Source organism: Saccopteryx leptura, chromosome 10, assembly GCF_036850995.1.
Source record: "Saccopteryx leptura isolate mSacLep1 chromosome 10, mSacLep1_pri_phased_curated, whole genome shotgun sequence".
NCBI classification, from domain to species: Eukaryota; Metazoa; Chordata; class Mammalia; order Chiroptera; family Emballonuridae; genus Saccopteryx; species Saccopteryx leptura.
The window spans coordinates 1,340,891-1,368,343 of record NC_089512.1 but is presented as its reverse complement, the minus strand read 5'-3'; the positions used below and the strand labels follow the sequence as shown (position 1 = coordinate 1,368,343).

General features: G+C 52.6%; 1 protein-coding gene across 8 annotated transcripts in view; it reads right to left on the bottom strand.

Annotated features, from left to right (window-relative positions):
- Positions 1-27,453, bottom strand: part of CHL1 (cell adhesion molecule L1 like) — a 159,634-nt gene that overhangs the window by 73,441 nt on the left and 58,740 nt on the right. For 7 of the 8 annotated variants that reach the window (XM_066351109.1, XM_066351108.1, XM_066351107.1 and 4 more), the window contains exons 3-4: positions 7,245-7,423; positions 1,356-1,461 (exon numbers count right to left, since the gene is read on the bottom strand). In XM_066351109.1, coding sequence (XP_066207206.1) covers positions 1,356-1,461; positions 7,245-7,335 — 197 coding nt within the window. In that variant the 5' untranslated portion in view covers positions 7,336-7,423. Of the gene's footprint in view, positions 1-1,355; positions 1,462-7,244; positions 7,424-17,687; positions 17,708-27,453 lie in introns of those variants that run through there. The other variant, XM_066351111.1, reaches the window with a different exon arrangement.

The window sequence follows — 27,453 nt, the reverse complement described above, 5'->3', positions numbered from 1 at the left end:
TTATGAAGTAGCCACCAAAATAATTTTTTGGTTTGGGGTCACCGCAACCTGTGGGTCGCAACCCCGGCGGGGTCGCCTAAAGCCATCGGAAAATACATAATGCATATCAGGTATTTACATTCCGAATCATAACTGTAGCAAAATTACAGTTATGAAGTAGCCACCAAAATAATTTTTTGGTTTGGGGTCACCGCAACATGAGGAACTGTACTGCGGGGTCACAGCATTAGAAAGGTTGAGAACCCCTGCTCTACAGTCTTATGGCCATTATTTAAGTTACTTCACTATGTCCATTTATTTCCCTTATGAGCAATACTGTGACAAACCATCGCTATTTACTTTCTGGTACTTGTCCAAATTTCTCTGTAGATCCAGAGCGTTCTTTAGGCCAATTCGTAAGACGTCAGATTGATAGACCAACAACAGAAGTACGTTTCTTACGGTTTCTGGTCTGTGCTGTGAGCTGTGCCACACAGAATTACACCCAGTTCAGCCCCCACCCTGGTAGGTGACAGGGTCTGTCCCGTGGCCAAGGCTGAAAAAGCCTTTATCAATCAATCTCACGGACACGTCACGACCTCCCCTGTGAGTTCATTCGGCATGTCACCCAGGATAGACTCGTGTGAACTTGGCTCTTCCTCAGGACCCTGAAGTCTCAGCTAACCACCGGATCAGTCCCTCAGAAGGACAGCTAACCTCCACGGGGCACATTTCCGTAGGAGGGTCCTGCCTTCTCCTCCCTTCCTGCAGCCTCCTCTCTCTCTCTCTCTCTCTCTCTTTTCTCTCTCTCTCCCTCCTCTCTGTCTCTTTGTCTGTTTTGTGTTTTATTCGTTTTACTTCCCAAAAAACTACACAGAATGTATTCCTTTAACATCACCAGTGATTATAAGGGGCCTAGAGTAACAAGTATTTAATTCATAAAAAGGACCACCCAGAGAGCATTCCACCATCTGGAGGACTAAATATTTCTATGACAGCTTTAAAAACATCAGTAACAACCTAGTCACCGAATGACGTACGCGTCCCATTTAAAGACACGCAATCATCGCTGCGCACAGAACACCATGAATAAATGTATTAACTTCTGGCTGAATAAATGCGAACCTTCCCCCAGAGAGACACAGAATCTTTCAAGGTCGGAGCGAGATTTACTTTAGAGGAAAAAAATCATCATTTCCACTGGCGGAAGATCACTGGTCCACAACCAGGCTTCGTTTTTATAGACCTGCCTGGTAGACCCCCCCTGGAGTCAGGTGCAGACTCCTGGTCCCGTGAGCGGGCTACGGCCGAGCACAGAGAGGGGGGCGGGGGGCACAGGTCGGCAGCCCTCCCTCGGACGCAGGGACGCTCCTCACCTGGGCTCGGGGTTTCCTTTCGCTTCGCACTCGATCTGGAAATACTCGTCGAAGGGGAAGGCCACCTGCACCTCCGACTGCTTTGTGATCGTTGGGACCTGTTGAACTGAACGGTGACAGAGTGTTTATACCTCAACACCCTTCAGAAAACCGAACGAGGTTCAGGGACCTGGGACAGAAATGCTTGAAGCGTGCTGTTGGTACCGATGAGTAAAAAGGACCATAAAAGAGTAACAGTTACAGAACAAAACTGACTTCTCCGCTTTGCACAAGGTGTTTAACACAATTCAGTGACCGTTGTCACGTAGCCGTACACGTCCGTTTCTCTGTAAATCCAGAGTCATGGGCCAGTGTTTAAAGCAGAAGAAAAAGAAAAACTGCTGTGTCATTGCACTTTCACATGATCTATTTTGAAATTATTGACAATTAGCCTGCATTGAGGTTTACATACATACTCTTACATATATACATACACACATGTGTACTCTTACATATATACATACATACATATGTATATTTATCATCTTCAATTAGTTCTGTCATCTTCATGGTTCTGTTTCTTTAGTTTTCCTAAAATATTACATTTAATGTATTATTTTTACCTTATTTCTTTCTGTTGAAATGTGATAACTTACCTAGTAATTTTCTTATTATTGGAAATTACAGTCCAGGCTCAGACCCCGCAGCCACACCCTGCAGCCACACCGTCCGGAGGGAGCACAGACCAGGCTCACACCCTGCTGCTCACACCGTCCAGAGGGAGCACAGTCCAGGCTCACACCCTGCAGCTCACACCCTGCAGCCACACCGTCCGGAGGGAGCACAGTCCAGGCTCACACCCTGCAGCTCACACCCTGCAGCTCACACCCTGCAGCTCACACCCTGCAGCCACACCGTCCGGAGGGAGCACAGTCCAGGCTCACACCCTGCAGCCACACTGTCCAGAGCGAGCACAGTCCAGGCTCACACCCTGCAGCTCACACCGTCCAGAGCGAGCACAGTCCAGGCTCACACCCTGCAGCCACACTGTCCAGAGCGAGCACAGTCCAGGCTCACACCCTGCAGCTCACACCGTCCAGAGCGAGCACAGTCCAGGCTCACACCCTGCAGCTCACACTGTCCAGAGGGAGCACAGTCCAGGCTCACAACCTGCAGCTCACACTGTCCAGAGCGAGCACAGTCCAGGCTCACACCCTGCAGCCACACTGTCCAGAGCGAGCACAGTCCAGGCTCACACCCTGCAGCTCACACCGTCCAGAGGGAGCACAGTCCAGGCTCACACCCTGCAGCTCACACTGTCCAGAGGGAGCACAGTCCAGGCTCACAACCTGCAGCCACACCGTCCAGAGGGAGCACAGTCCAGGCTCACACCCTGCAGCCACACCATCCAGAGGGAGCACAGTCCAGGCTCACACCCTGCATCCATACCGTCCAGAGCGAGCACAGTCCAGGCTCACACCCTGCAGCCACACCGTCCAGAGGGAGCACAGTCCAGGCTCACACCCTGCAGCCACACCGTCCGGAGGGAGCACAGTCCAGGCTCACACCCTGCAGCCACACCCTGCAGCTCACACCGTCCAGAGGGAGCACAGTCCAGGCTCACACCCTGCAGCCACACCCGACATACTCACTCCGTCCTCACGGGTAAAATCAGGTGTTCAGGCTGCACAAACTCTCCTTGGTCTTGTGGTCTCAGGGTCACTTGGCATGCTTAAAAACTGTTGATTCCAAAGTGCTTTTCTTCATTTGAGTTATTTCTAACAATGTGTACCACATTAGACACTGAAACTACTTTAGCCCTGGGCCAGGTAGCTCAGTTGGTTAGAGCATTGTCCTGATAGGCCAAGGGTTGTGGGTTCGATCCCCGGTCAGGGAACATAATAAAAACATCAAGTAATGAGTGCATGAATAACTTGAACAATAAAATCAATGTTTCTCTACCTCCCTTCCTCTGTCGCTAAAATCAATAAATAAGAAAAAAAAACATTTAAAAATTTAAAACTAAAAAAAAAAATTATTAAAAGCAATTCTATGACACATTAAAATAAGTAACGTATTTTTATCAAAAACACTAAATATAATGAGCACAGTGCCCTTGTTTTATTTTGCTGCAAATCCCTTTGATATCTTAATAAGCGTTGATTCTCACATATGTCTGATCAAAGCTGAAAGCAAAAGTTGTTTTGCTTAAAGACACAAAGAAAAAAATAACGAAAGGTATGAGGAAAACCCAGCCTCACACAGAGCTGTATTGACAAGGGCTGACAGGTGTCACAGTCTTCTCTGACTGAGGACAGTGCCTTTGGAGAGTGCACCGAACCTAAACATTGTTGCAAGGTGGAATCTGAAACCATCGCGTAAACTTGTCCCACTCGGTTGCATTTAAATGTCTTAGCCCCGTTCTTTTTCACCAAGCATGCTTTTGTAACATCAGAAAATAACCATCTGGACAAAGTGCTGGTTCACCGAGCCAGGCAGATCCGCAGATGCTGAGACATTTCATGATACAATATCCAAAATTCACACTTGTCATTATCTTCTCTGCTCTAACCAGGAAAGACTTAACCTTGGGAAGCTGTCAAGCTCAGAGTGGAGGATACAAGGTTGCTACAATTCTGATTTTCGCTTCAACGCTCAGATTTCCTCAGGGTCTCGTCAGCTGTCTGTCCGGAGGTGACGGGCTCCCTTGGTCCATGCTCAGTAAGGAACCTGGCCGGGCCGTGAGAGCAAACCCAGCCTGTCTGCTGCCCCTGGAAGGGACCAGGGTGCTCGCCCTGGTGCTCACACAAGGACGCAGTGAAGGCCCTTTGCTACACACAGAATTACTTTGTGTCTGTTTCTTCGTTCAGCCCACAGACTATGAAGAAGCAAGTACTCAAGGATGGACGTGTAACAAAAGCAATAATGTTGAATGGTTTCAACAAGGACAAGCTCAAGAAAAACTCTGTTTTTGTTTTTGTTTTACTGAGAACACATGGTCGTGAAGAACACCGTGCGTGCTGGTCTGCCTCGGCGACCGCGCCTGGATCTGCACTAAGGCAACGTTTTACCCACCCGTGCTTTTGTGACACAGTGTACGAATCCACACAGTCAAGAACCAAAAATGACACTTAAGTGTCACCATGCAAGACTTGATCTCGCGGACGCCTGAATGCATTTCTGAGGCCCTGAGCGGTCCACGGGTCACCTATGATGGACAGCCAGCTGAGCATAATAGCTCCATGCCATTTACAATGTTAAAATTCAATTTCTTTTACTTTTTGCCTAATGAATCTGATAATTGAGTTGTACTGGCTTAGGGACATTAGCCCAAGTTCAGGCTGTATCCACTGGTTATTAATAAATATTTTAGTAACATGCAAAAAACATCCACGTCATCTTGTCTCCGATGACAACTGTTTCCAAGCAGGGCAGGTTGTGAGCTTAACTGCAAATTCATACAATTTAGATGTTACTACAGCTGTAAATGGTAAGGGGCGGGGGGCACACAGCAGCAAGAGTCCCCGAGATATCAGTTAATGACTCGTGAACAACCTGTTTATCAGAACGTTATTCTGCCCTAAATTTGCCAAGGTTGTAAAGTCTCAGCGATAACTAAGTACTCGGGGAATGGAGCTCACGACCTCCAGGTGTTTATAAGAATATATGTTCCACGTTATAAATCCTTTCTCCATAATTAGGCCAATTACAGAGACACCGGACGTGTTGACATTCCGATTGAATACCTGCTTTGGTTTCATTTGCTGGTGAGTGCTCTAGCGTTCGGTAATAAGTGGGTGACATTCACCACTTCCGGACACACGCCATTAATATTTCATAACAACTGCTGTCTGAGGACCGTGTGTCCCAGAAAGGCGTCAGGAGCGGAGACAACCAGGAGGAGAATGAGGCTGTGGGTTAAGACAGACCCTCCCATCCTCACCACCAGGACCCAGGTGAGGGGATGGAGAGAGAAGGGGCATGCTCAGAGATGACAGACAGAATGGTGAGGGAGGAACTGCCCTCGGGGAAAGGGGCAGCTGTGAGCCCCTGCCCCACAGGGTCAGCAGGACCTTGCTCTCTGTTAGGCACTCCCTCCTTGAACCAGAAGAACCCAGAGAAGGTGAATTATTTCCGGGTCCTGCCAGAATTTCTGCCGCCTGGCTGGCACGCACTGTGTGTGTGTGACCAGGTAGGTTTCGGCTTGACTGAAAGTCCCCCTCGGATCGGCACATCCGTGGAACCAGTGAGTGGGATCCTCTCAGAAGGGGCAAGAGGGACACGGAGACCTGACCGCCTGCCCAGGCGAGTGGAGAAGGGACTTCTACCTAAGCGGAGGGGCTGCCCACCGCCTGTGGTGGGAGACTGCGGTGTTGCGTGGCCTGGGGGGGGCTCAGACAGTGGTTTGCAGCGCGTTACGTCACCGTCAGGTGCTTGCAGCCTCTTCTGTCCCCCTGCAGAGGGTCAGGGTCAGGTCTCTGACGGCACGTGGAACGTGTGCTCAGCTTTCTGAGGCCGAGACTAATTCTCCAGAACACAGTAGGTCTGGAAGGTCACTCCCAATGCCGAGATCCCAATCAACAGCGAGCACGTCCTGTATAGTGACCCTCAGATTCACGTATGGGAAACACGGTAGAGATACTGAACCTTATGGATAAAACATCTAAACCACCTCTCAAGAGTCTTCATTGCCCTGTACTGAAAACACAGGAGAAATTCTCCAAATCTGCACACTACAAAGTGAATACGCTATTTCAGGCACTGTGTTTGCAGATGCAATACTTTTTAAACCACTGACTAAGCACTTATATAATTTCACAGGACAGTTACTTAGATTGGCGGCTGATACCCTATGATGTGCTGATCTGTACACTATAGAAATGTCTATTTAATATATTAACTCGTTTTACATTCTTAAACATATGAGCATTTTGAAAAAGCCTATACATTTTATTCAGTTTTTTTTTTTTTTTTTGGTCATGATTGGTTGGATAGCAGTCATTTCTAAATCATAATTGCCCCTAAAATAAACCATGTTACGTATATAAAAAGAACAGTGATTGGTCGTATTTCAGACAATGTTAGTGGCAAAATGCCTCCTGGTCCACAGTGTAGGCTCCTTCGAGCCGTTTGCACAGAAGACACAAAGTCTGAGCTGCAGAAGAATTAGAGCCAGAGCCAGCGCCAGACACAAGCCGTCCAAGAACTGGCAAAGGCAGAGAGAAGTTCTGAGGCCAGCTTGCTGGAAATACAGTGGTACCTTGACACACGAGTTTAAGTTGTTTCATGGCCAAGCTCGTGACTCAATTTGCTCATGTGTCAAATCGAATTTCCCCATTTAAATGAATGGGGATGCAATTAATCCATCTGGCCCCCAAAAGCCACACGAATTTTTTGTTTTATATGCTTTTAAATGAGAAAATGTACTTTATAAATAACAAGTACATATATATAATACATATATATATAATAAGAGAGAATGTAAAGAAATAAACTGGTTTATGAAGTGTATTTACCTTCAAGGTCAGGCGAAGATGCTGGTGGTGGGGGTGAGGAGACATTAGCATAACCAGGGCCCTTCCCAAGCAGGAAGGTAATTAGCAATTTCACATACAGCTGCCCAGCACCAATTTTAACAATAAAAGCGAGCAAACTCAACACACACAAATTTTACAAACTCATCTGCCCAACCCTCCTGATTCCAGTATCCGCTTGTGACTTAAAGCAGAAAGTCCCACGAGTGACTGCTCGTCTCTCAAATCGCTCGTGATTTAAAGTGCTCGTGTGTCGAGGTCCCACTGCATGTAGAGACGAAGAGAACTCAACCCCTCCTCAGTCTGCAAGTGTCCTACTTAAAAGTCAGACTGCCGTACGAATGCCGTGCAGCGGCCCCGCGCGCCAGCCCTTTACCTGAGAGAGGTATGTCGGAGGCGGTGGCGGAGCTCAGCAGGAGGAGGACCAGGGAGGAGACCTGCCCCCCGACTCCCGGCAGCCACCCCATGGCTCCGCAGCGAGGAGGGCACCCAGGGGAGCCGCGCTCTGGACCTCTCCTCTCCGTCTGGCTGACAGCTGAGGTCGGTGGGGTTCACCTGGAAATTCAAGGAAAAGAGAAAAAGTCGGAATAAAATAGACCTGAAGCTCCTATTCCCTAAAAATGTCAACAAAGCAGCAATCCAATATGTTTTTTCTGTTGGCAATAGTTATCCATGGTTAGTAGACTTCTCGAATAACCAGCCGGTTCTTCAGATCAGGCACCTGACCCCGCGGAGTCATGGATTAGGCATCCCAAAGGTGTCGGGGGCACAGCTCCAGGACACGTCTCCGTGGACGGCGCTGTGTGCTCAGCGCCCCGAGTCAAACCTCCCTCCATCAGCGTCTCTGTCCTCCACCTCCCTCCATCAGCGTCTCTGTCCCTCCGCCTCCCTCCACGTCCCCCTCCCTTTCTCCCTCCAGCCGGCCCCTCACTGTCGTCTGTGTCTGTGAGCTGTTTTCTTTCCCATCACCTTTGTCACCAGGTCCCCAACCCCCACCCCCTCTGGCAGCTGCCCGCCTGCCATCTCTCTCTCTCTGTGAGTCGTCTCTATTGTGCTGGTTAGTTCCTTTTGTTCATCGGTTCCACATGAACGTGCAATCACCTGTCCTTCCCTGCCCGGCTTCTCCCACTCAGCACAGTGCTCGCCGGGTCCCTCCCCGCTGCTGCCGAAGGTAAGATCCCCTTCCTTTCTTATGGCTGAGTAGTATTCCATCCTGTAAATGTACCACAGCTTTTTTTTTACCCACTCAAAATATTTCTTAAAATGAAAAATAATCCGTCACGTTAGTAATAAAAAAAAATGTTTTCAAATGTCTCCTTATGTGAATTGACACCCACGTTCCTGGTGTAATTAATTATTCCAAACAACCAAATAAGATGTATTTTAAACAAAAATACTTTCATTATGAAAAGCAGAACATGGTCTGACCGCCAAAACAGAGGTCTACGATCTGTAAACTGCGGGTGGGGCTCACCCAGCCATGTAGCTGTTTCTGAGACGAAAAGTCTGAAGAGAGAAGAATATGCCCTTTGAATCCTCCCTTCCCCCCTCGTCTGAGACACCTGGGGAACAGTCATCTGATTCAATCTTCATAGTTACGTAGCTCCCGTCCCCTACAATCTGCTGTTTAATATTCTGTCCCGTTAATATTCACAGCTGAGTTCTTTAAGGGTGCCTCACGTCCTTGTCCAGTGAGCTGTCCTCTCTTCGCGAGGAGAGAGGCTCTGCAAACCATGATGTGGTTAGGAGGCCATATGTCCAGCTTCACAGGTCCCCTTCCCCGGGCTGCGGGGCTAGCACAGGGGACAGCCGCGGGAGTGAGGACCGCTCAGGCCCAGGGTCTCCTAATTCAGGCCAGGGGCCCCATGGCCTCTAACGGCCACCGCGCCATGGCTCATTGGGACCAGTTGTACAACGGTGAGGACCTGACTTCCGTTGCTTCCACGGTTTTAACTACGTGGTCTGGACCCAAGACACTCTCTCCCTGAAAAAGGAGGGAACCCTGAGCCACTGGCTTAACATAAGGCTGTAAGTTAAGAGACATGGCCTGACCTGTGGGGGCACAGTGGATAGAGCCTCGACCTGGAATGCTGAGGTCACCGGTTCAATACCCTGCACTTGCCTAGTCAAGGCACATATGGGAGTTGAAGCTTCCTGCTCCTCCCTCCTCTCTCTCTCTCTCTCTCTCTCTCTCTTCTCTAAAAATGAGTAAATAAAAAATAAATAAAAATAAATGATGTGACACATCGATGACCCCATCCGTTCCCAAAGTATGAAGGATGTTAATTCCACATCTGACCCTCTCCTTCCCGGCAGGGATTCGCTTCCATTGACCTGAGACTTAGAAGGTACGAGGCTGTTCCATAAACATCGCTGAAGATAAAATGTGACACCCCCCCCCCCAGCAAGTGGACGTGGAGGGCGCACCGTTCAGTGATCACGCTGGGAAGCGAGAAAGCGGCCGTCCAATCACGTTCCTGCGAATCCTTGCTCAGAGAGCGGCCGTCCAATCACGTTCCCGCGAATCCTTGCTCAGAGAGCAGCCGTCCAATCACGTTTCCGTGAATCCTTGCTCAGAGAGCGGCCGTCCAATCATGTACCCGCGTATCCTTGCTCAGAGAGCGGCCCTCCAATCACGTTCCCGCGTATCCTTGCTCAGAGAGCGGCCGTCCAATCACGTTCCCGCGTATCCTTGCTCAGAGAGCGGCCGTCCAATCACGTTCCCGCGTATCCTTGCTCAGAGAGTGGCTGTCCAATCACGTTCCCGCAAATCCTTGCTCAGAGAGCGGCTGTCCAATCACGTTCCCGCGTATCCTTGCTCAGAGAGCGGCCGTCCAATCACGTTCCCGCGAATCCTTGCTCAGAAAGCGGCCGTCCAATCACGTTTCCGTGAATCCTTGCTCAGAGAGCGGCCGTCCAATCACATTCCTGCGAATCCTTGCTCAGAAAGTGGCCGTCCAATCACATTCCTGCGAATCCTTGCTCAGAAAGTGGCCGTCCAATCATGTTCCCACGTAGCCTGGCTCAGAGAGCGGGTTCAATGCCCCACACCAGACGAGGACCTTGACGGACACTCAGGGTGGAGCTCAGACTAAGCCCAGGTCAAAGGATACAGATACGGCCGAGACCTCGTCACCCAGGGGCTGCCGTCGGACGGCTCGGAGCTGGGGACAGCAGCTCTGCTCAGGACGGGCTGGTGCATTTTTGTGAATCTGGACGGATTGAGTTCAGCCTCCCTGGAAAGAGGGGAATCACCCCGACCTCTACCTCGAAGGGAGTAGACGTCCCAGTTCCATCAACGGGACCCTCCCGGACGGCCGCTGCCCCCCTGCGGGGACCGGTGGGACAGGGTCAGGACGCACAGGTTCCCAGGAGAACAGACGCGCGGACAGACACGCACCCCACGCAGAAGCACGTCCAACATGAGGACAGGAAATGAAGCTCTTTGCTCCTGCACTGCAACAGCCTCTACTGTACGCACATCGCCGTGGTGACAACGTGACCACACAGGTGGCTGGAGGTTCTTCCAGCAGCTCCGAGGAGGTGGCGCCAGAAGCCACGGCCTCCCCTACGCTGTAAGAACCGGACCTGGGTGCAGGCTTGGCCCCTGTCCGTTCACCGGACTCCCGACTGAAGGCCAAGACGCTGTGGCCTGCTGACAGCGTAGCCTGGGCAGGAGAGAGTGGGGTGTGGACACTGGTCCAGCACTAGGTGGGTTCGGAGCCGCTCTGTGGAGCCCAGGGAGGCGCCCCCTTTCTGGCCACCAGCACAAGCGCACAGAGGAGTCGCTGCCCCAGGACGCAGCACCTGAGGCTGCGGGGGGCAGCGTGCGTTCACCGTAGGAAACAGAGCAGAGGAAGGTGACACGGTGCCCTCACAGAGGCGACGGGGATGGGACTCCGTGTTGGGGTCATGAGGAAACAGCCCCCAGCAATGCCCTGATCCAGGCTGCGGTGACCTTTGTACGGCTTCTGGCAGAGTTACAAGATCGTAATGAGTTTTTTTTTATTTATTTATAGAGATACAGAGAGAGTCAGAGAGAGGGATAGATAGGGACAGACAGACAGGGACGGAGAGAGATGAGAAGCATCAATCATCAGTATTTGTTGCGACACCTTAGTTGTTCACTGATTGCTTTCTCTTGACTGCAGGCCTTCAGCAGACTGAGTAACCCCCTGCTCGAGCCAGCGACCTTGGGTCCAAGCTGGTGAGCTTTGCTCAAACCAGATGAGCCCGTGCTCAAGCCGGTGACCTCGGGGTCTCGAACCTGGGTCCTCCGCATCCCAGTCTGACGCTCTATCCATTGCGCCACTGCCTGGTCAGGCTCGTAATGAGTTTTTAAAAATGTGTTCAGACTATTCATGAGTTGCTGGTAAAATAATATTAGTTGAGCGCTGCGTCCGCCATCCTTCTCCGTAGACAGGGCCTGGGGACGGTCCAGCCACGCCCAACCCTGGACATCGCGTAAGCGCCGCCCGCGCTCAGTTTCAAGCAGCACAGTTCTACTCGGGAAGCTCGGACTAGATCAGCAACGCTGATTCCGTATTATGACCATGACATGCAACGTGGAGTTCTAAAAATAAACTGAATGGATTTATAGGACAGCCGGGGCCTGTGCTGTTATAACTTAGAATGGTTTCCATGTTACTTCCTCTCCCGACAACAAGGGCTTGAGAATCACTGAACTGCAGAAGCAGCAGCTTCCCTGAGGCCCCGACCCGCTCACCGTGGGCTGGTCCCCTCACTGCCACCAACGTGTCCCTTCCCAGAACTCTTCCTTATGTGGCTGTCAGACTGGGACATGCTGCCCCCCCCCCCCACACACACACACACACCCTGGCAGGGGAGAGAGCCCCCACCCCACGATCCCAGGAGCCGGAAGTGAGATCCGACTCACTGGACACCTTCAATCTGGGGAAAAGAAAAGAGACACAAAGGAGACCAGGAGGCCTTTGTTCCGGTCCCTGCTTGGCGGGGACCATCAATCACTTTACGAGTGTCATCAACACGGGGACCCTGAGATAACTGTTAATGACTTTCAGCTCCGAAAACAAAGGGAATATTGTACTTGACGGCCAGACCCATTCACGCTGTGTCAGGTCCCTGCCGTGACAGAGGGTGGCTCAGAGCACGGGCCACCCTCCCTGCAGGCGGGCGGAGGAAGTGGGCTTCACCATAACCAGCAGATTAATGCCATTGGGAAGATGTCCACTCTAACTGATAACTATGCCGGATAAACTAATATCATTAATAACAGCGTTGATTTCATTAGATAGGAAAAGACTGTGGTTGATTGTGCTCCACGGGCCTATAACTGCCCGTGTATAACTGACATTGTAGCTTTTCCCCATTATCTACTCAAACATCCAGATTCTACCAGGGAGATGCTGTAATGACGTTTAGTCCACATTCTCTCGTCATGCGGGACGAGGCAGGAAACCGCCCCACGACCCAGCTCACTCTCCGCGGAGACAGAGAAAACGACCTTACATCCCGCCCCGCACGTCACGTTTGGAAACACCTCTCAAAGGACAGCTCACGGCCAGCCGAGGTCCCTGGGGAACTTCTGTTCTGTGAGGAACAGCACCGATGTCCCGGGACACACAAGACTCAGGTGCACAGCTCGGTGAAATTTTACCTGCGTGTAAGTTTGTGTAACCGCCTCTCACACCTCAAAGGGGTTTCCGTCACCAGACGGGTCCCGCTGGCTTCGGTCCTGGGGGAGTTCCAGCCCCTGGGAGAGAAGACCCGTTCGTGTTCTGCTGACGCCCGGGTCCCAGGCAGCTGGTGCCTCTCCCCCTCCCGGGGAGGGGGGGGGGAGTGTGGGTTACACGGACTTTCTGGACCTCGAGAATTAGAACACAGATGAGAGCCGTTACAAGAGAGCTCTGGCCAACTAGGACCGCGGGTCAACTTCGGGAAGCTGGTTCCTAAAAGACCCTCACCCCTCCCCTCACAAAACCTAAGATCACAGACGATCTCATCAATAGCTGAACAAACGCACCGTTGATGCCAGCAGGTCACCAATGGGAGCTCAGCGTTCAGAACTTCACGACTTTCCTCCTCTGTTAAATCTTCCCCTCCGTGAGGTCTCTGCGCACTCACTCCTTACGTATTTCAATGTTGTTCAGGACCAAGAAGGAACTTTCCAGAAAAGAAATGGGGCACGTCCAGGTAAGTAAAAAAAAAACACCAAAAAACCTCTTTTCTTTATTTTCCAATCGTAGACTAATGACATAAAAAAAAAAATACACGAAATTAGCAACCGTTGCGTCAGGACATCTTTGCTGAACATCAACCAGAAGCAAGGAATTTGGGATGAAGAAAATAATAAATGACACAGAAAGTATGTTATTGTAACTATTAATTGCACTTTTAAAAAATGAAAGGACTGGTTTTAAAAATACACCTGAGGTCTGGATGATTTTCATCCATCTTCCTCTCTTCTGTATGAATCAAAGGTTTTAAGGAAATTTAAACAAGGCTCACGAGTTGTCACGCACCTGCCTGGCCCACGTCCATGAGGAGAGACCGTGGCTTCCCTTAGGTGGACGCCTGGTCCCACTCAGCCCCGCTGGACCGGCCGCAACGCGGGAGGACACCGGGTCCACTGAGACGAGTGAATGGCTGAGGGAGGGAATGTCATACATGTGTCTACAAAACACAACGCACTCCGCATGAGCAGAAAAGGTCAGTGAAACCCCAAATAACACGTCTTTCTCATTCAGCACAAGACAACCAGGAAAGGGATTTTCTGAATTACTTATTAATGTAAACATGACTTTGAATAGGAAGAACATTGATCTAAACATGGCTAGGCGTCTCGCAATCATACAGGCTAACAGAAATAGAGCTTTCAATGAATCTCATTAATTTTATCAGCGTCCACCCGGGGCCAAACCGTATTCCCCGCTTCTGGAAGTTGTGGCAGGTGCCCAGAGCAGCGACGTAGGATGTTTCTGAGATTCGCTTTAGATTACACCAGACCAGGACTGGCTGACAGTTCTGCTGGCGGGTGGATTTTATTCTATTTCGTGTTGTAGTAAAACAATCTCTGAAAGGTTTTAATAACACACTTTGCTGAAATTCTAATCCAATGTAGCAAAATTGGCTACTGCAAGAATTCTGGCCCTCTTTATTTTTAAAATATCAGGTGGTCTCTGGCCCTGGCCGGTTGGCTCAGTGGTAGAGCGTCGGCCTAGCGTGCAGGAGTCCCGGGTTCAATTCCCGGCCAGGGCACACAGGAGAAGCGCCCATCTGCTTCTCCACCCCTCCCCCTCTCCTTCCTCTCTGTCTCTCTCTTCCCCTCTCCTCCATTGGAGCAGAGTTTGCAGGGTGCTGAGGATGGCTCTGTGGCCCCTGCCTCAGGCGCTAGAATGGCTCTGATTTCGGCAGAGCGACGCCCCAGATGGGCAGAGCGTCGCCCTCTGGTGGGCATGCCTGGTGGATCCCGGTCGGGCGCATGTGGGAGTCTGTCTGACTGCCTCCCCGTTTACAAGTTCAGAAAAATGCAAAAAATAAATAAATAAATAAAATAAAATAAAATATCAGGCAGTCTCTGAATACCGAGAAGAGACGTGAGGAGAATGTTCTGTAGTCAATAAAACCCGTGGTGTTCACATCACAGGGGGAGTCGCTAGAAACATCTGTGCAGACAGCAGCGCCCCCGTGTGACGGGGCTGGGAACTGCACGCGAGCCCCCCCCCCCCCCCCGGGGAGGGTGGCTGGGTCCTATAACTCGAACACCACGCAGCCCCTTCCGGGGAAGCTGTCCCCCGGGTTTCTATTGGCAACGCCTCAGACAAACTGAAACAGGCTCTCGGCCACAGAACAGACCACTGGTGGCCAGAGCGGGGGCGAGGGGGGGCGGGATGGGGAAGTGCACATCGGTGGTGACAGAACAGTCACGGGGACGTCACACCCACACAGGGAACAGAGTCAACAGCACTGTGATAACTATGTACAGTGCAGGGGGGGGTGCTCCACTTACTAAGAGGGGTCATTTTGCATGTTACATAAGCATCTAAAAACACTGTGCTGTACACCTGAAACTGATATACAATTGAATGTCAACTGCAATTAAAAAAGAATTTTTTAATTTAAATTAAACAAGCAAACTGAAACATCTCAAAGGTTAACCTCTTAAGAGTCCACCAAGCAGACAATAGCGAGCGTACCCTGTGTATAGTGCGTGCGTGCGTGTGAGCACACGTGAATGAGCGGGTGTGAGCAGCTGATGGCCGAGGGGTATTTGTTCACCCGGGAAACGTCAGCCTAAGGCTTCATCCCGCTGCACCTGGTACCGGGTTACGAGAGGAAGAACAACAACAACGGCAATAAAAACACCTCATCTTCCTCTTCCGTCTTGGAAACCACCAGTATGCACAAACAGAACCCAAGGATATGACAATGAACAGACAGGGTTGTCCGGGTGCAGACCACCAGCAGGTACCGTGTGCTGTAAGACTCTGCGCAGAGGCGAGAAAGCGAGACACCATTAACCTGAGACCACTGGAGGGCTCAGAAGGGTGAGCTCCAGCCACCGGCCTCGACTGTCAAAAGGCTCTAAGGATCCCACGGTGACTAGAAGGTCATGCTCACCGTCAGCGGCTGCAAACAGCAAGCACACGAGCAAGACACTGACAGGCCTTTCAGGGGACAGGCTGCACGGGACGGGGCCGGTCCACACTCCAGGGCAGCCCTCTGCTATCTGCCGTCCACTGCACTGCCCTGGTCACTGTGTTTTGTGCCCTCACTTCCTTTGTTCGTTCTCTGAGAGAGCTTATTGTTTAAAACATGATCAAGTCCAGACATAGTGATACTAATAACACTTTTTGGGTTTTTTTCTTCAAATCTGTAGTTCATAAAAATATACCTTTTGTGGGCCCTAGCTGGTTGGCTCAGTGGTAGAGCGTCGGCCTGGCGTGCAGAAGTCCCAGGTTCGATTCCCGGCCAGGGCACACAGGAGAAGCGCCCATCTGCTTCTCCCCCCTCCCCCCTCTCCTTCCTCTCTGTCTCTCTCTTCCCCTCCCGCAGCCAAGGCTCCATTGGAGCAAAGTTGGCCCGGGCACTGAGGATGGCTCTGTGGCCTCTGCCTCAGGCACTAGAATGGCTCCGGTTGCAATGGAGCAACACCCCAGATGGGCAGAGCATCACCCCCTGGTGGACATGCCGGGTGGATCCCGGTCAGGTGCATGCGGGAGTCTGTCTCTCTGCCTCCCCGCTTCTCACTTTGGAAAAATACAAAAAAAAAAAAAAAAAAGTAACAAAAATGCAATTATCAGCTTATATGTCATTCTAAACCAACTACTTCCCCCCCCCTTTTTTTTTTTTAATGAGAGGCGGGGAGGCAGAGACAGGCTCCTACATGCAGCTGACCGGGATCCACTTGGCAAGCCCACAAGGGAGCAATGCTCTGCTCATCTAGGTCATTGCACTGTTGCTCAGCAACCATACTTTTCTTAGTGCCTGAGGAAAACAAGAAGGAAAAGCTTCCCACCCCACAGGACCCTGGTGGAGACGGGGCACTCAGGAACAGGAAGAAAACTTCCTTCCAAAGGGGAGCCAAGGCTGCCAGCCCAGAACATGCCTCTTCGGTGTCAGAAAGACTCCGGGATGCTCATTTTTAAGACACAGCCGACACAGGAGACACTGTAAGACCAGAGCAGGACGCTGACCCTTGTGCAGGAGGCGATCACACCTGTGAGGAGGTCTCTCGCTGCGGCAGGGGAGGGCTAACACACAACCTCAACCAGCCCCTCCGTGCAGAAGGCGGCAGCCTCACCCGGGTTCCTGGGCTTCTCCTCGTCACCCCGTCTCCGGCCTCCCTCCCCTCCCTCCCCCCCCTCCCCTTCCCCCATCCGTCCCCTCTCTCCCTCCCCTCCCCCCCCTTCCCCTCCAGCGTCTTGCTCACATCCTCAACGGAAGCAGGCATGTCAGGAGAGAGGGCTTGGGCCAGGTGCGGACACGACTCAGTTTCCCGGGCGACTCCCATGTTACTGAACTTCTGTGTGTGTCTCTCCTGTTAGTTCAGTGGTCGGCAAACCGCGGCCCGTGAGCCACGTGCGGCTCTTTGTTCCCGTGAGTGTGGCTCTCCCACAAAACACCACGTGCGGGCGCCACCTCGATGAGGAATGTACCCACCTATACAGTTTAAGTTTAAAAAAATCTGACTCTCAAAAGGAATCTCAGTCCTTGTACTGTTGATATTTGGCTCTGCTGACTAATGAGTTTGCCGACCGCTGTGTGTGTTAATCTGTCTTTTTCTACACGGGAGCCTCAGCAGAGAGCCGGCAGGGCAGAAAGAAAATGGCCTTCCCTCGCCTACGCTTTCAAAGAACAAAACATTTGACCACTCTGAGGTCATGACCTCCCCTCCTTGTCCTTCTTGTTAATCTGCTTTTTGTTGCTGGTCATGTTGCTGGAATCCCTTGAGTTTAAGTCTCAGGGACAGCAGTCCTGTCCTCTCCCCCATTAGTCAAAGGGCAAAGCATGTTTGAGCAGCTGCTCCTGTGCGGCGTGGGGCCCCGGAAAGGCTCACGGTTCAATACTGCGCACTGGACGGCTTCTTCTCCAGCCCCTCCCCCCCCGCCATGGGGGGGGGGGACACACCCCTGTGAGGACAGCCAGGGTCCTCAGCCCCGCACCCCTCCCACAGGCCCCCCAAGAGCAAAGCACAGCTTGCTTTAAACAGCCTCCACTGGCAGAGAGCTGCACCCCCCAAACGGAAGTGACACAGTGGGGTCCCGTGGTGATGGCCGAAACACCCAGGAAAGGAAGAAGGAGGCAGGGAGGAAAGAAGAGGCACAGCCCCGCCTACCTGTACACGCCCACTTAAAGGTGCATGAGGACAGCAGGGCGCAGTCTGAAACGGTCAGGGACGGCGGCAAGGTGCCCGGCGCCCAGCACGCACCTCACGCGTCCACCACGGACGGGGGACCCCGGGTCAGTCCGGCTCGTACCTCCCGCGTTCCCGTGGGGAGTCGTGGGAAGGGCTGAGTCAGCTCAGCCTCACTCCCGAGGGGGTGGCCTTCTGGCAGGCGGTGAGGCAGGCTCGTTAATTATGTTGATTATATGAGCGTCCCTCCGGGATGCCTTGTTCCCGATGCAGTGTCTTACATAATAACGTAACATGCAGAAAAGCGAGAATTATTTTAAAAGTCCTACCTTCCAAAATCCAGTAGCAGTAACAAACTGGAAAAACACACAGACAAAAATATGAGAGGGCCTCTCCTCGGCGCCAAACGCACGATGAGGACTCTCGGTCCAATCTGACAGCGGTCAGTGCTGGCCAGCGGGCAGGCGGCCATTCCAGCCGGCTTGCTCTTCCGAGCGCACGCAGCTGAATGCGATTCCATGCGGGTCACAGGGGTTCTGATTAAGTTCTCTCTCCGGTTCCAGTCAGGACCCTCGAAAACCCCTCGGCTCCCGCTGCCGTTCCGAGACCTCCAGCGCCCGCCCCCCGCCCGGCAGGAGCGCCACGCAGACCTGCCGGGGAGTGGAGTCGATGTCCTCACCCCACGCGGGCTCTGACCCTCGCCGGAACTTTGACGATCACTGGACGTCGGGACACGTCCTGCCTGGCCCATGATTTCTGCACACGAACCCCACACACTTTCTTCTGTTTTATGTGCTGCTTTTATTTATTTTTTTTAGGAAACCGGGAGAAAGACCCTGCTGGTTTAGGGCTCCAGCTCTTTCTTTCTTCTCCGGCTAAGAGACATTTCTGTAATAGTGTCTGTCTCAGCATCTCTAAGCCTGCATCAATCTGTAAAAACCTTAAGACTGAACAGAAAGACAACGTTCATTTTATAAACTAACTTAAAGCACTGGGCTGTACCCACATAGTTAGATCCAAACCACCGTGTCAATCCACAGGCGCTGCGTCTGAAGATGCGCCCACAGGTCAGGTGGATAAAAACCATTAGAAAAGCAATGGCTTCTTCATTTAGGTCAGAGTATCCATTTTCCCACAATGAGATTTACCTCCTGGGCTGTGGTGAGTCACACCGGGCCACTAATGTAATAATTTATGTAGAAAATAACCACTTTAAAAGGAATTTACTGAAGGGCAATAAAAGCCGACTCTTGACCCCCAGAAGTAAAACAGCAATAAACACGTGTGTAATAAGCACATGTGTAATGAATACATGTGTAATGAATACATGTGTAATGAATACGTGTGTAATAAACATGTGTGTAATAAACACGTGTGTAAAGGGAACAGAGCGGTGTGTTTAAACACAGGCTGTGTCGCCCCTCAGAGTAACGATCCGTCCAGTCCGCAGCCAGAACCTGCCGGTTAGGCTCCCGGCTTCAAGCATCTTTAAGGAAAAAATGATGTGTCTGCCGCTCAGAGATGTTGACAGGGTTTAAAATTCAAGAGTCAGCGTTTCCGGGGTGCGAGATGGTGAGGGACGCCTTTATCCATCCCAGAGCTTGTCCGGAGCAGAAAAGGCAATAAGGAAAGAGATGATTAAAAAAATAATAAGAAGAACAGTTTTAATATCACGGAAAGAACAAGACGCATCCCTGTCAGCTTTCCTCCTCCCGTTCGGCACTGATTTAAAATCAGCACTTCTGAGTCCCCCGGCGGGGGAGGCCCCTCAGTGTGGACGTGCGGGGAGCTGCGGGCGCCGTCCGCTTGCTGGGAGCCAGCGGGAGGGTGAACAATCTCCACAGACACGTGTCGGGGATCCCTGGACGGGCCCAGCGCTCACCACAAGGACTGGCCGTCGCTCTGAACGCACCGGCCAGGCACAGCCAACGTGCACGCAGAACAGCTGATATCTCAGGAGGAAAAGGGTGCCCTTTGAAAACCTCTCATTTGAAGAGTAATAGTACGTTATGAATTGAAAATATCAATGTTCAGAAATTTTTTTTTTCCTTGACTGCATAGGCGACCCGAGTGACTGATTTCAGAGGTTAAATCAGGGTCCTAAAACTGCCGTTCCAGGGCAGCCAGTGTGTGGTTTGAGGGGTGGGGCTTCTCCCCAAAACTGGATATTTAATTCCCAGTGAGAGGGGAAAAAAATAAAAAATAAAACCAATGTCGACGTGAGGACAACTGTCCTGTGTGTTCATCAGTGTGTTTGGCAAGTGACCTCTGGAATGAAGACACAGGCAGGACGTCTTCCTAAGAATAAAGAACTAGGACTAGGCACACGTGTCTGGGAGTCTCCAGCGGACACTTCGGTGTCCCGGGGTAAACAGTGTCCCAAGCCCTTCCTGCTGGTGACTGCAAAGCTCACCGAGGTCTCTCCTTAACCGGCCTTCCTCCTGCCCGTGCCGATGGGGCCGCGAGCTCATCACGACATGCAGGCGCCCACCAGGCAAGCCCTCTGGACAGCTGAGAAAGGGCCCGTGTTACTGTGTGAAACTCTACAAGACACTTATAAAATTAGCCACACTGCCATTTACCATGTTATTTAAGGTAATAGAATTGTCATCGTAGTTGATGCTTCTGCATATCAGCACAGCACCCCCCAGCGTTCCTGGCGCGTACACACGAGGTGAGGGGTTCGTGCCGCCCTCCGGCAGGGGATCGGTCCAGGGCTGGGGGTGGGCAGGCAGGGGGTGGGCAGGGCTGGGGGTGGACAGGGCTGGGGGTGGGCAGGCAGGGGGTGGGCAGGCAGGGGGTGGGCAGGGCTGGGGGTGGACAGGGCTGGGGGTGGGCAGGCAGGGGGTGGGCAGGCAGGGGATTGGTCCAGGGCAGGGGGTGGGCAGGGCTGGGGGTGGGCAGGCAGGGGATTGGTCCAGGGCAGGGGGTGGGCAGGGCTGGGGGTGGACAGGGCTGGGGGTGGGCAGGCAGGGGGTGGGCAGGCAGGGGGTGGGCAGGCTGCAGGCCGGGACTGGTGCAGCCGCGTGTGTCCCGGGTCCATCGGGAGTGTGACTGCTGAGAGCTGGGCGCTCAGGTGAGCAGCTACGGAGCCACGAGATGGAAGGATATACGCACCCCCGGCCTTTCCTGGCTGGTTCAGGCCCAAGAGCACCTGCCTTCTCCTCCCAAACCTCAAATGCGCGTCCACTTGTCCCTCGTCCATTGCAGAAGCCATATTTGCAAGTTCACCGCGGGGCTGACCCTGGTTTGTGGTCCCCACATCTGTACTCAGCATGCTCCCGGCATTCTCTCTCTCTCTCTCTCTCACACACACACAGACACACACACACACACAGACATACACACAGACACAGACACATACACAGACACACACACACAGACACAGACACACACACACATACACAGATACACACGCACAGACACAGACACACAGACACATACACAGACACACACACACAGACACAGACACAGACACACAGACACATACACAGACACACACACACAGACACAGACACACACACACATACACAGACACACACACACAGACACAGACACACAGACACATACACAGACACACACACACAGACACAGACACACACACACATACACAGATACACACACACACAGACACACACACACAGACACAGACACACACACATACACAGATACACACACACAGACACACAGACACATACACAGATACACACACAGAGACAGACATACACATAGACACACAGATACACACACACAGACACACAAACATACACAGACACAGACACACACACAGAGACAGACACACACACATATACAGACACACACATAGACACACACAGACACATACACAGACAGACACACAGACAGACACACACATAGACAGACACACACACACATACACACATACACACACACACACACTAGACACACACACACACACACAGGCCTTGAAAATTGCGCCACTGGCACAGAGATGCCCAGCTGGGGTTGAAGGAGGTCATTCCCTGCCCTCTCTTTTCTGTCTCCAGACTTGAAAATAAGTGTCCTATTTATGACCTGCTCAGGTTTTTTTTTCTCGTTTTTATGCCTTTTGCTGCTGATGTCACTGTTCTGAATGACTCACTGCCCACAACTGCGGCACTAAGAGCTGTCGGGGTCTCGGGTACAAGAACGTGTGGGGGGCCTGGCAGGGAGCCGCCGGCTTAGGGTCCTGCAGAAATCAGCTACATGCAGCCTCAAGTCCAATGTCAAAGAGTCAACAGTGACTATCAGATAGGGTGTCTTCAGACACAGGGGGAGCGAGGCTGTGCGCTGATTGGTTGATGAAAACGTCATGAACAGCAAAGGCCCCTCCCCCGGGAGCAGGGCTCTGGGGGTTTCCGCTGATTCCGTGTTCAGGGTTACTTTATAGAATGTGACTATCCAAAGTGATGAGAATCACCTATAAAGATGTTTTTGCTTTTAGTTAGACTGTATAACAGATGTCGCAATTGTGCGTTAGTCTCAGAATAAAACCCCTTGTTTTAATCCATGACAGAAGTTCCATCAAACAAAGTCAAGGCCTAAGTAACACAGTATCCACAAATCCACCCACAAAGGTAAACACGGGATCAAGTTTTCACCTCTTTAAGTAGCAAGTATCTTTGCAATCCCAAAGTAGTACATGAATGTTTCACAACTCCCTTTAAAATGAAAAAAATTAAAAAGGTGCTTTTCAAAGTCCAATAAATTAAAGGAACACAAAGGATGTGGGGATTTTTTTTCCTTGAATTCCAGGCTTCTGGTTCACACATTCCCCCCCCCCAGATCACACTCCAAATTACCATCTGATCTGTTTTCCAAAGAAATGACTCCTGAGTGAAGGCGCCCAGACGAGGAAGCAGCAGGAATCAGCCCCGGGGCCAGACAGATCCTCAGACTCAACCACAACGGGCCTGTCCCCCTCTCACTGGGCTGACGGAAGGTCCCGGGTTCTCCAGAAACTTCCGCCTCCACAGTGGAGCCCGGCCTGGGCTGTTGAATAATAAGCAGCTTCTCCATATGGAGGGCTCTGCTGCTCTAAGCCATCCTCACCATCCTTCCTGGGGACACGCTTGACACCGAGACAGCAAAGATGCGACACCCGCCCACAGCCCATGGCCCACGGCACACGGCCCACAGCCCATGGCCCACAGCACATGGCCCACAGCCCACGGTACACGGCCCACAGCCCACGGCACACGGCACACGGCCCACAGCACACGGCACACGGCACACGGCCCACAGCCCACGGCCCACAGCCCATGGCCCACAGCCCACGGTACACGGCACACGGCACACGGCCCACAGCCCATGGCCCACAGCACACGGCCCACAGCCCACGGCACACGGCCCACAGCCCACGGCCTAGACCGAACGGGAGAGCGGGGGCTGGAGGGATTCGCTGGTGGCCCCCAGCATGTCCCCTGCTGTGACAAACAGCCTTGGTGGACAGCGGCCCGGGCAGGGGAGGTCTGTGCTCCTGGAGCAGGGCCGAGTGACAGACTGGGAGGACGGCAAGTCAGCAGCTTGGACTCATCAGCGGCAACGGCAACCAACTGCCCAACTGCTAAGTGCCTTATGGTCACATTGTAAACTGTGTGCGCACACTGTGTAAGTGTGCGTGTGAATTACCTCTGTGTGTGCACATGTGAAGTCTATGTGTGCACCTGTGAGGTATGCAAGTGAGCATGTGAATTCTGTGTGCCTGTGAATTGTGTGTACATGTGAATTCTGTGTGCGCCTGTGAATTGTGTGTGCATGTGAATTGTGTGTACATGTGAATTCTGTGTGTGCCTATGAATTGTGTGTACATGTGAATTCTGTGTGTGCCTGTGAATTGTGTGTACATGTGAATTCTGTGTGTGCCTGTGAATTGTGTGTACATGTGAATTCTGTGTGTGTCTATGAGTTGTGTGTACATGTGAATTCTGTGTGTGCATGTGCATTCTATGTGTGCACATGTGAAGTCTATGTGTTCACGTGTGTGGATTCTGCATGGGAGCATATGAATTGTGACCAGTATGTGCACATGTAAATTCTAGGTATGTACATGTGCATTGTGTGTGTGTGTGTGTGTAAATTCTGTGTCTAAGTCCATCAGTGTACATGGTTTTTCATCCCTAAACCACCTCGTGAGAAAATCTATAACCATGTCTGGCCACACTCCTGGGCAGCACGGTCCGGCCACGTGGACCCCTCGAGTGAAGCGAGACAGGGACCCCACGGACGGGCCGGAGCGCTGACGTGCCCAAGCCTCAGAGACTCGTGCAGCGCTGACAAGACCGGAGGTGGGTGACCCGAGAGGGAGGGTTTCCCGTCTGGGAGAACCGACCCGATCGATCAGGCGTCAGTGACTCCCAGGAGGCTGGGCGAGGGGCACGGCTGGGCGACTTCGCCATCAAACGTTAACGGCAGGCGCCGTGGTGAGAGCAGGTGAGGAACCAGCCAGCACTGGCCTGGACACTGGCCATCAGCCCCCAGTGGGGGACAGGTCAACTCCCAGGCCCCCCAGGCAAGTTCCTGGGGGCCAGAGTGGGAGAAGGAGGAACTCTGAAATAAGGAAGAATCACCAATGAGACAAAGCCTCCCGGCTTCTCAGCCTGACCACTGCTGACATCTCCGACTGGGTGAGTGTTTGCTGTGAGGAGGGGCCCCTCTTGTGCAAGGTCAGTGCTTAGGAGAACTATGGCCTCCACCCGGGAGAGGCCAGTAACACCCTCCCCTCAAGTGGTGATGGACAGAAACACCTCCACACATCCTCGCTTGCTCCCTGAGAGACAAATCCACCCCCGCTGAGAACCCCTGCGTTAGAGAACGTGGTTCTTACTCATCTGGAAAAGTCTAAGCAACAGCTATGAATGCGTGTGCGTGTGTGTCTGTGTGTGCATGCATGGGTGTGCACGCCTGTGTGTGCACATGTGCACGTTTGTACGTGGTGTATGTATGTGCATGCATGGGTGTGCACGTCTGTGTGTGCATGCATGGGTGTGCACGTCTGTGTGTGCACGTGCGCACACGTTTGCACGTGGGTCACTTGCTAATCATTACCTCCTAAGGTCGGGGAGGAAGGAGGTCCCTTCTCCTGCCTGGGGGAGGAGAGTGTTTACTAAACTGACCATCCACCCAGCAAACAGCATTTCTTCTGGGTCATCTCTCCGCACATCGCTGAGTCCTCGTGGAAAGGGTGGTTTATGGGGACGGACTGAGACCTGACGCGGGGCGGTGAGCACACGGTCCAGTGAACAGATGACGTGTCGTGGAATCGTGCACCTAAACCCGTATAATTTTGTTGACCAGTATCACCCTAATAAACTCACTGAAAAAAAGAAAGGAAAAGTGATTTATTGGATTCGAGTCAAAGGAGTGCTCTCGGCTGCGGGACCCCCTGACTCATGGTCGGCAGGCGCCGCTCTTGAACACGGACCTTCACCAAGCACAGGCGTCTCCCAGGTCCCGCTCACACGCAGTGCACAGGCCGGAGGCGCTCGGCCAGCTTCCCTGGAACGACACGGGTCAGCACCTCGCTGCCCACCTGGACTGTTCGGCCGGACCTCAGTCCGCTGCCGATGATAAAAGGGGTTTGCCGTGAATTATTTCCTTTCTTTTTAGGAGGACTGATTTCCCATCTTCTTGACCTATTTGTATGAAAGAATAATTTAGACACCACCCCCGGCAGGACTACAAGAGCCTCCTGGAATCAACCCAACCCCAGACGTTAGGCTCCAAACAGCCGTCCCTGCTGGCGATCAGATAAACACCATCGTCTACTGGTGACATTGTAAATTGTGTGTCGTATTTCCAGTCTCACCCTGGTTCCGACTCAGCAATGACACGCAATGGGACGGGTCTCCGGACAGCCTTCTCTCACTTCCTTCTCTGCGTGGCCCCCGGCTTGTCGGGGGGGGACCTGCTTTCACCCCAATGTCACCACCCCCGACGGTTCAACAAGCACACTGACCAGTGTGGGAATAGACCCATCTCCACGTGACGGTTCTGTCCTCGGGGAGCACACTGACCAGTGTGGGAATAGATCCATCTCCACGTGACAGTTCTGTCCTCGGGGAGCACACTGACCAGTGTGGGAATAGATCCATCTCCACGTGACAGTTCTGCTCTCGGGGAGCACACTGACCAGTGTGGGAATTGATCCATCTCCACCTGACGGTTCTGTCCTCGGGGAGCACACTGACCAGTGTGGGAATAGATCCATCTCCACGTGACAGTTCTGCTCTCGGGGAGCACACTGACCAGTGTGGGAATAGATCCATCTCCACGTGACAGTTCTGCCCTCGGGGAGCACACTGACCAGTGTGGGAATAGATCCATCTCCACGTGACAGTTCTGTCCTCGGGGAGCACACTGACCAGTGTGGGAATAGATCCATCTCCACCTGACGGTTCTGCCCTGGGGAAGCACACTGACCAGTGTGGGAATAGATCCATCTCCACGTGACAGTTCTGCTCTCGGGGAGCACACTGACCAGTGTGGGAATAGATCCATCTCCACGTGACAGTTCTGCCCTCGGGGAGCACACTGACCAGTGTGGGGAAAGATCCATCTCCACGTGACAGTTCTGCCCTCGGGGAGCACACTGACCAGTGTGGGAATAGATCCATCTCCACGTGACAGTTCTGCTCTCGGGGAGCACACTGACCGGTGTGGGAATAGATCCATCTCCACGTGACAGTTCTGCCCTCGGGGAGCACACTGACCAGTGTGGGAATAGATCCATCTCCACGTGACAGTTCTGCTCTCGGGATCACACTGACCAGTGTGGGAATAGATCCATCTCCACGTGACGGTTCTGCCCTCGGGAAGCACACTGACCAGTGTGGGAATAGATCCATCTCCACCTGATGGTTCTGCCCTCGGGAAGCACACTGACCAGTGTGGGAATAGATCCATCTCCACCTGATGGTTCTGCCCTCGGGAAGCACACTGACCAGTGTGGGAATAGACCCATCTCCACGTGACAGTTCTGCTCTCGGGGAGCACACTGACCAGTGTGGGAATAGATCCATCTCCACGTCACGGTTCTGCTCTCGGGAAGCACACTGACCAGTGTGGGAATAGATCCATCTCCACGTGACGGTTCTGCCCTGGGAAGCACACCGAGCAGAGGCAGCCACACACTTCAGGAGACGTGGGAGGAGCGGTTTTCTCCCCGGGCTCAGCGCGTCGTGCTCACGGCGCCCATAAATCACATCTGAGCGGCGGGTGAGCCCCCGTCCCGACCGCGGGTGACGTCAGCCTGTCCTTCCTGCCTTTGTCTCCGGTGTCCTCGTCCGGCGTCCCCACTGCTTCCGACGCGGACCTCTGCGCCCCTCTCGGTCATCCCGACCCTAAGAACAGCCACCATGCGTTTCCAGGGCGAGACAGCAGGGCGGGTGTGTACACACGTTGGAAGGGAACCCCCTGCAGAATAAGGGCCATGAGGGAAATGCCGGGCGGGGGGGGTTGCTCCAGAACTCAATGCATCCAGTCCCAATGAAAGAACAGCCGCGTTCGGCCCTCGGAACAGGCGCAGAGGAGAAAGGAAAAGCCGGAGGCATGTCTGTTCTCCGTGGCGCTCGACCGTGAAAACTCACGGGACGTAAGAACACGGAACTGATTCAATAGACAGAGACCCGCTGTAGAAGGCCGCTTCCCGCCAGTGAGAATCGATGTGTCCACACTCGACGGGCCCGTGAGAGCGGGGCCAAGGAGGTCCCAGCCGGCACCGTGAGGCAGG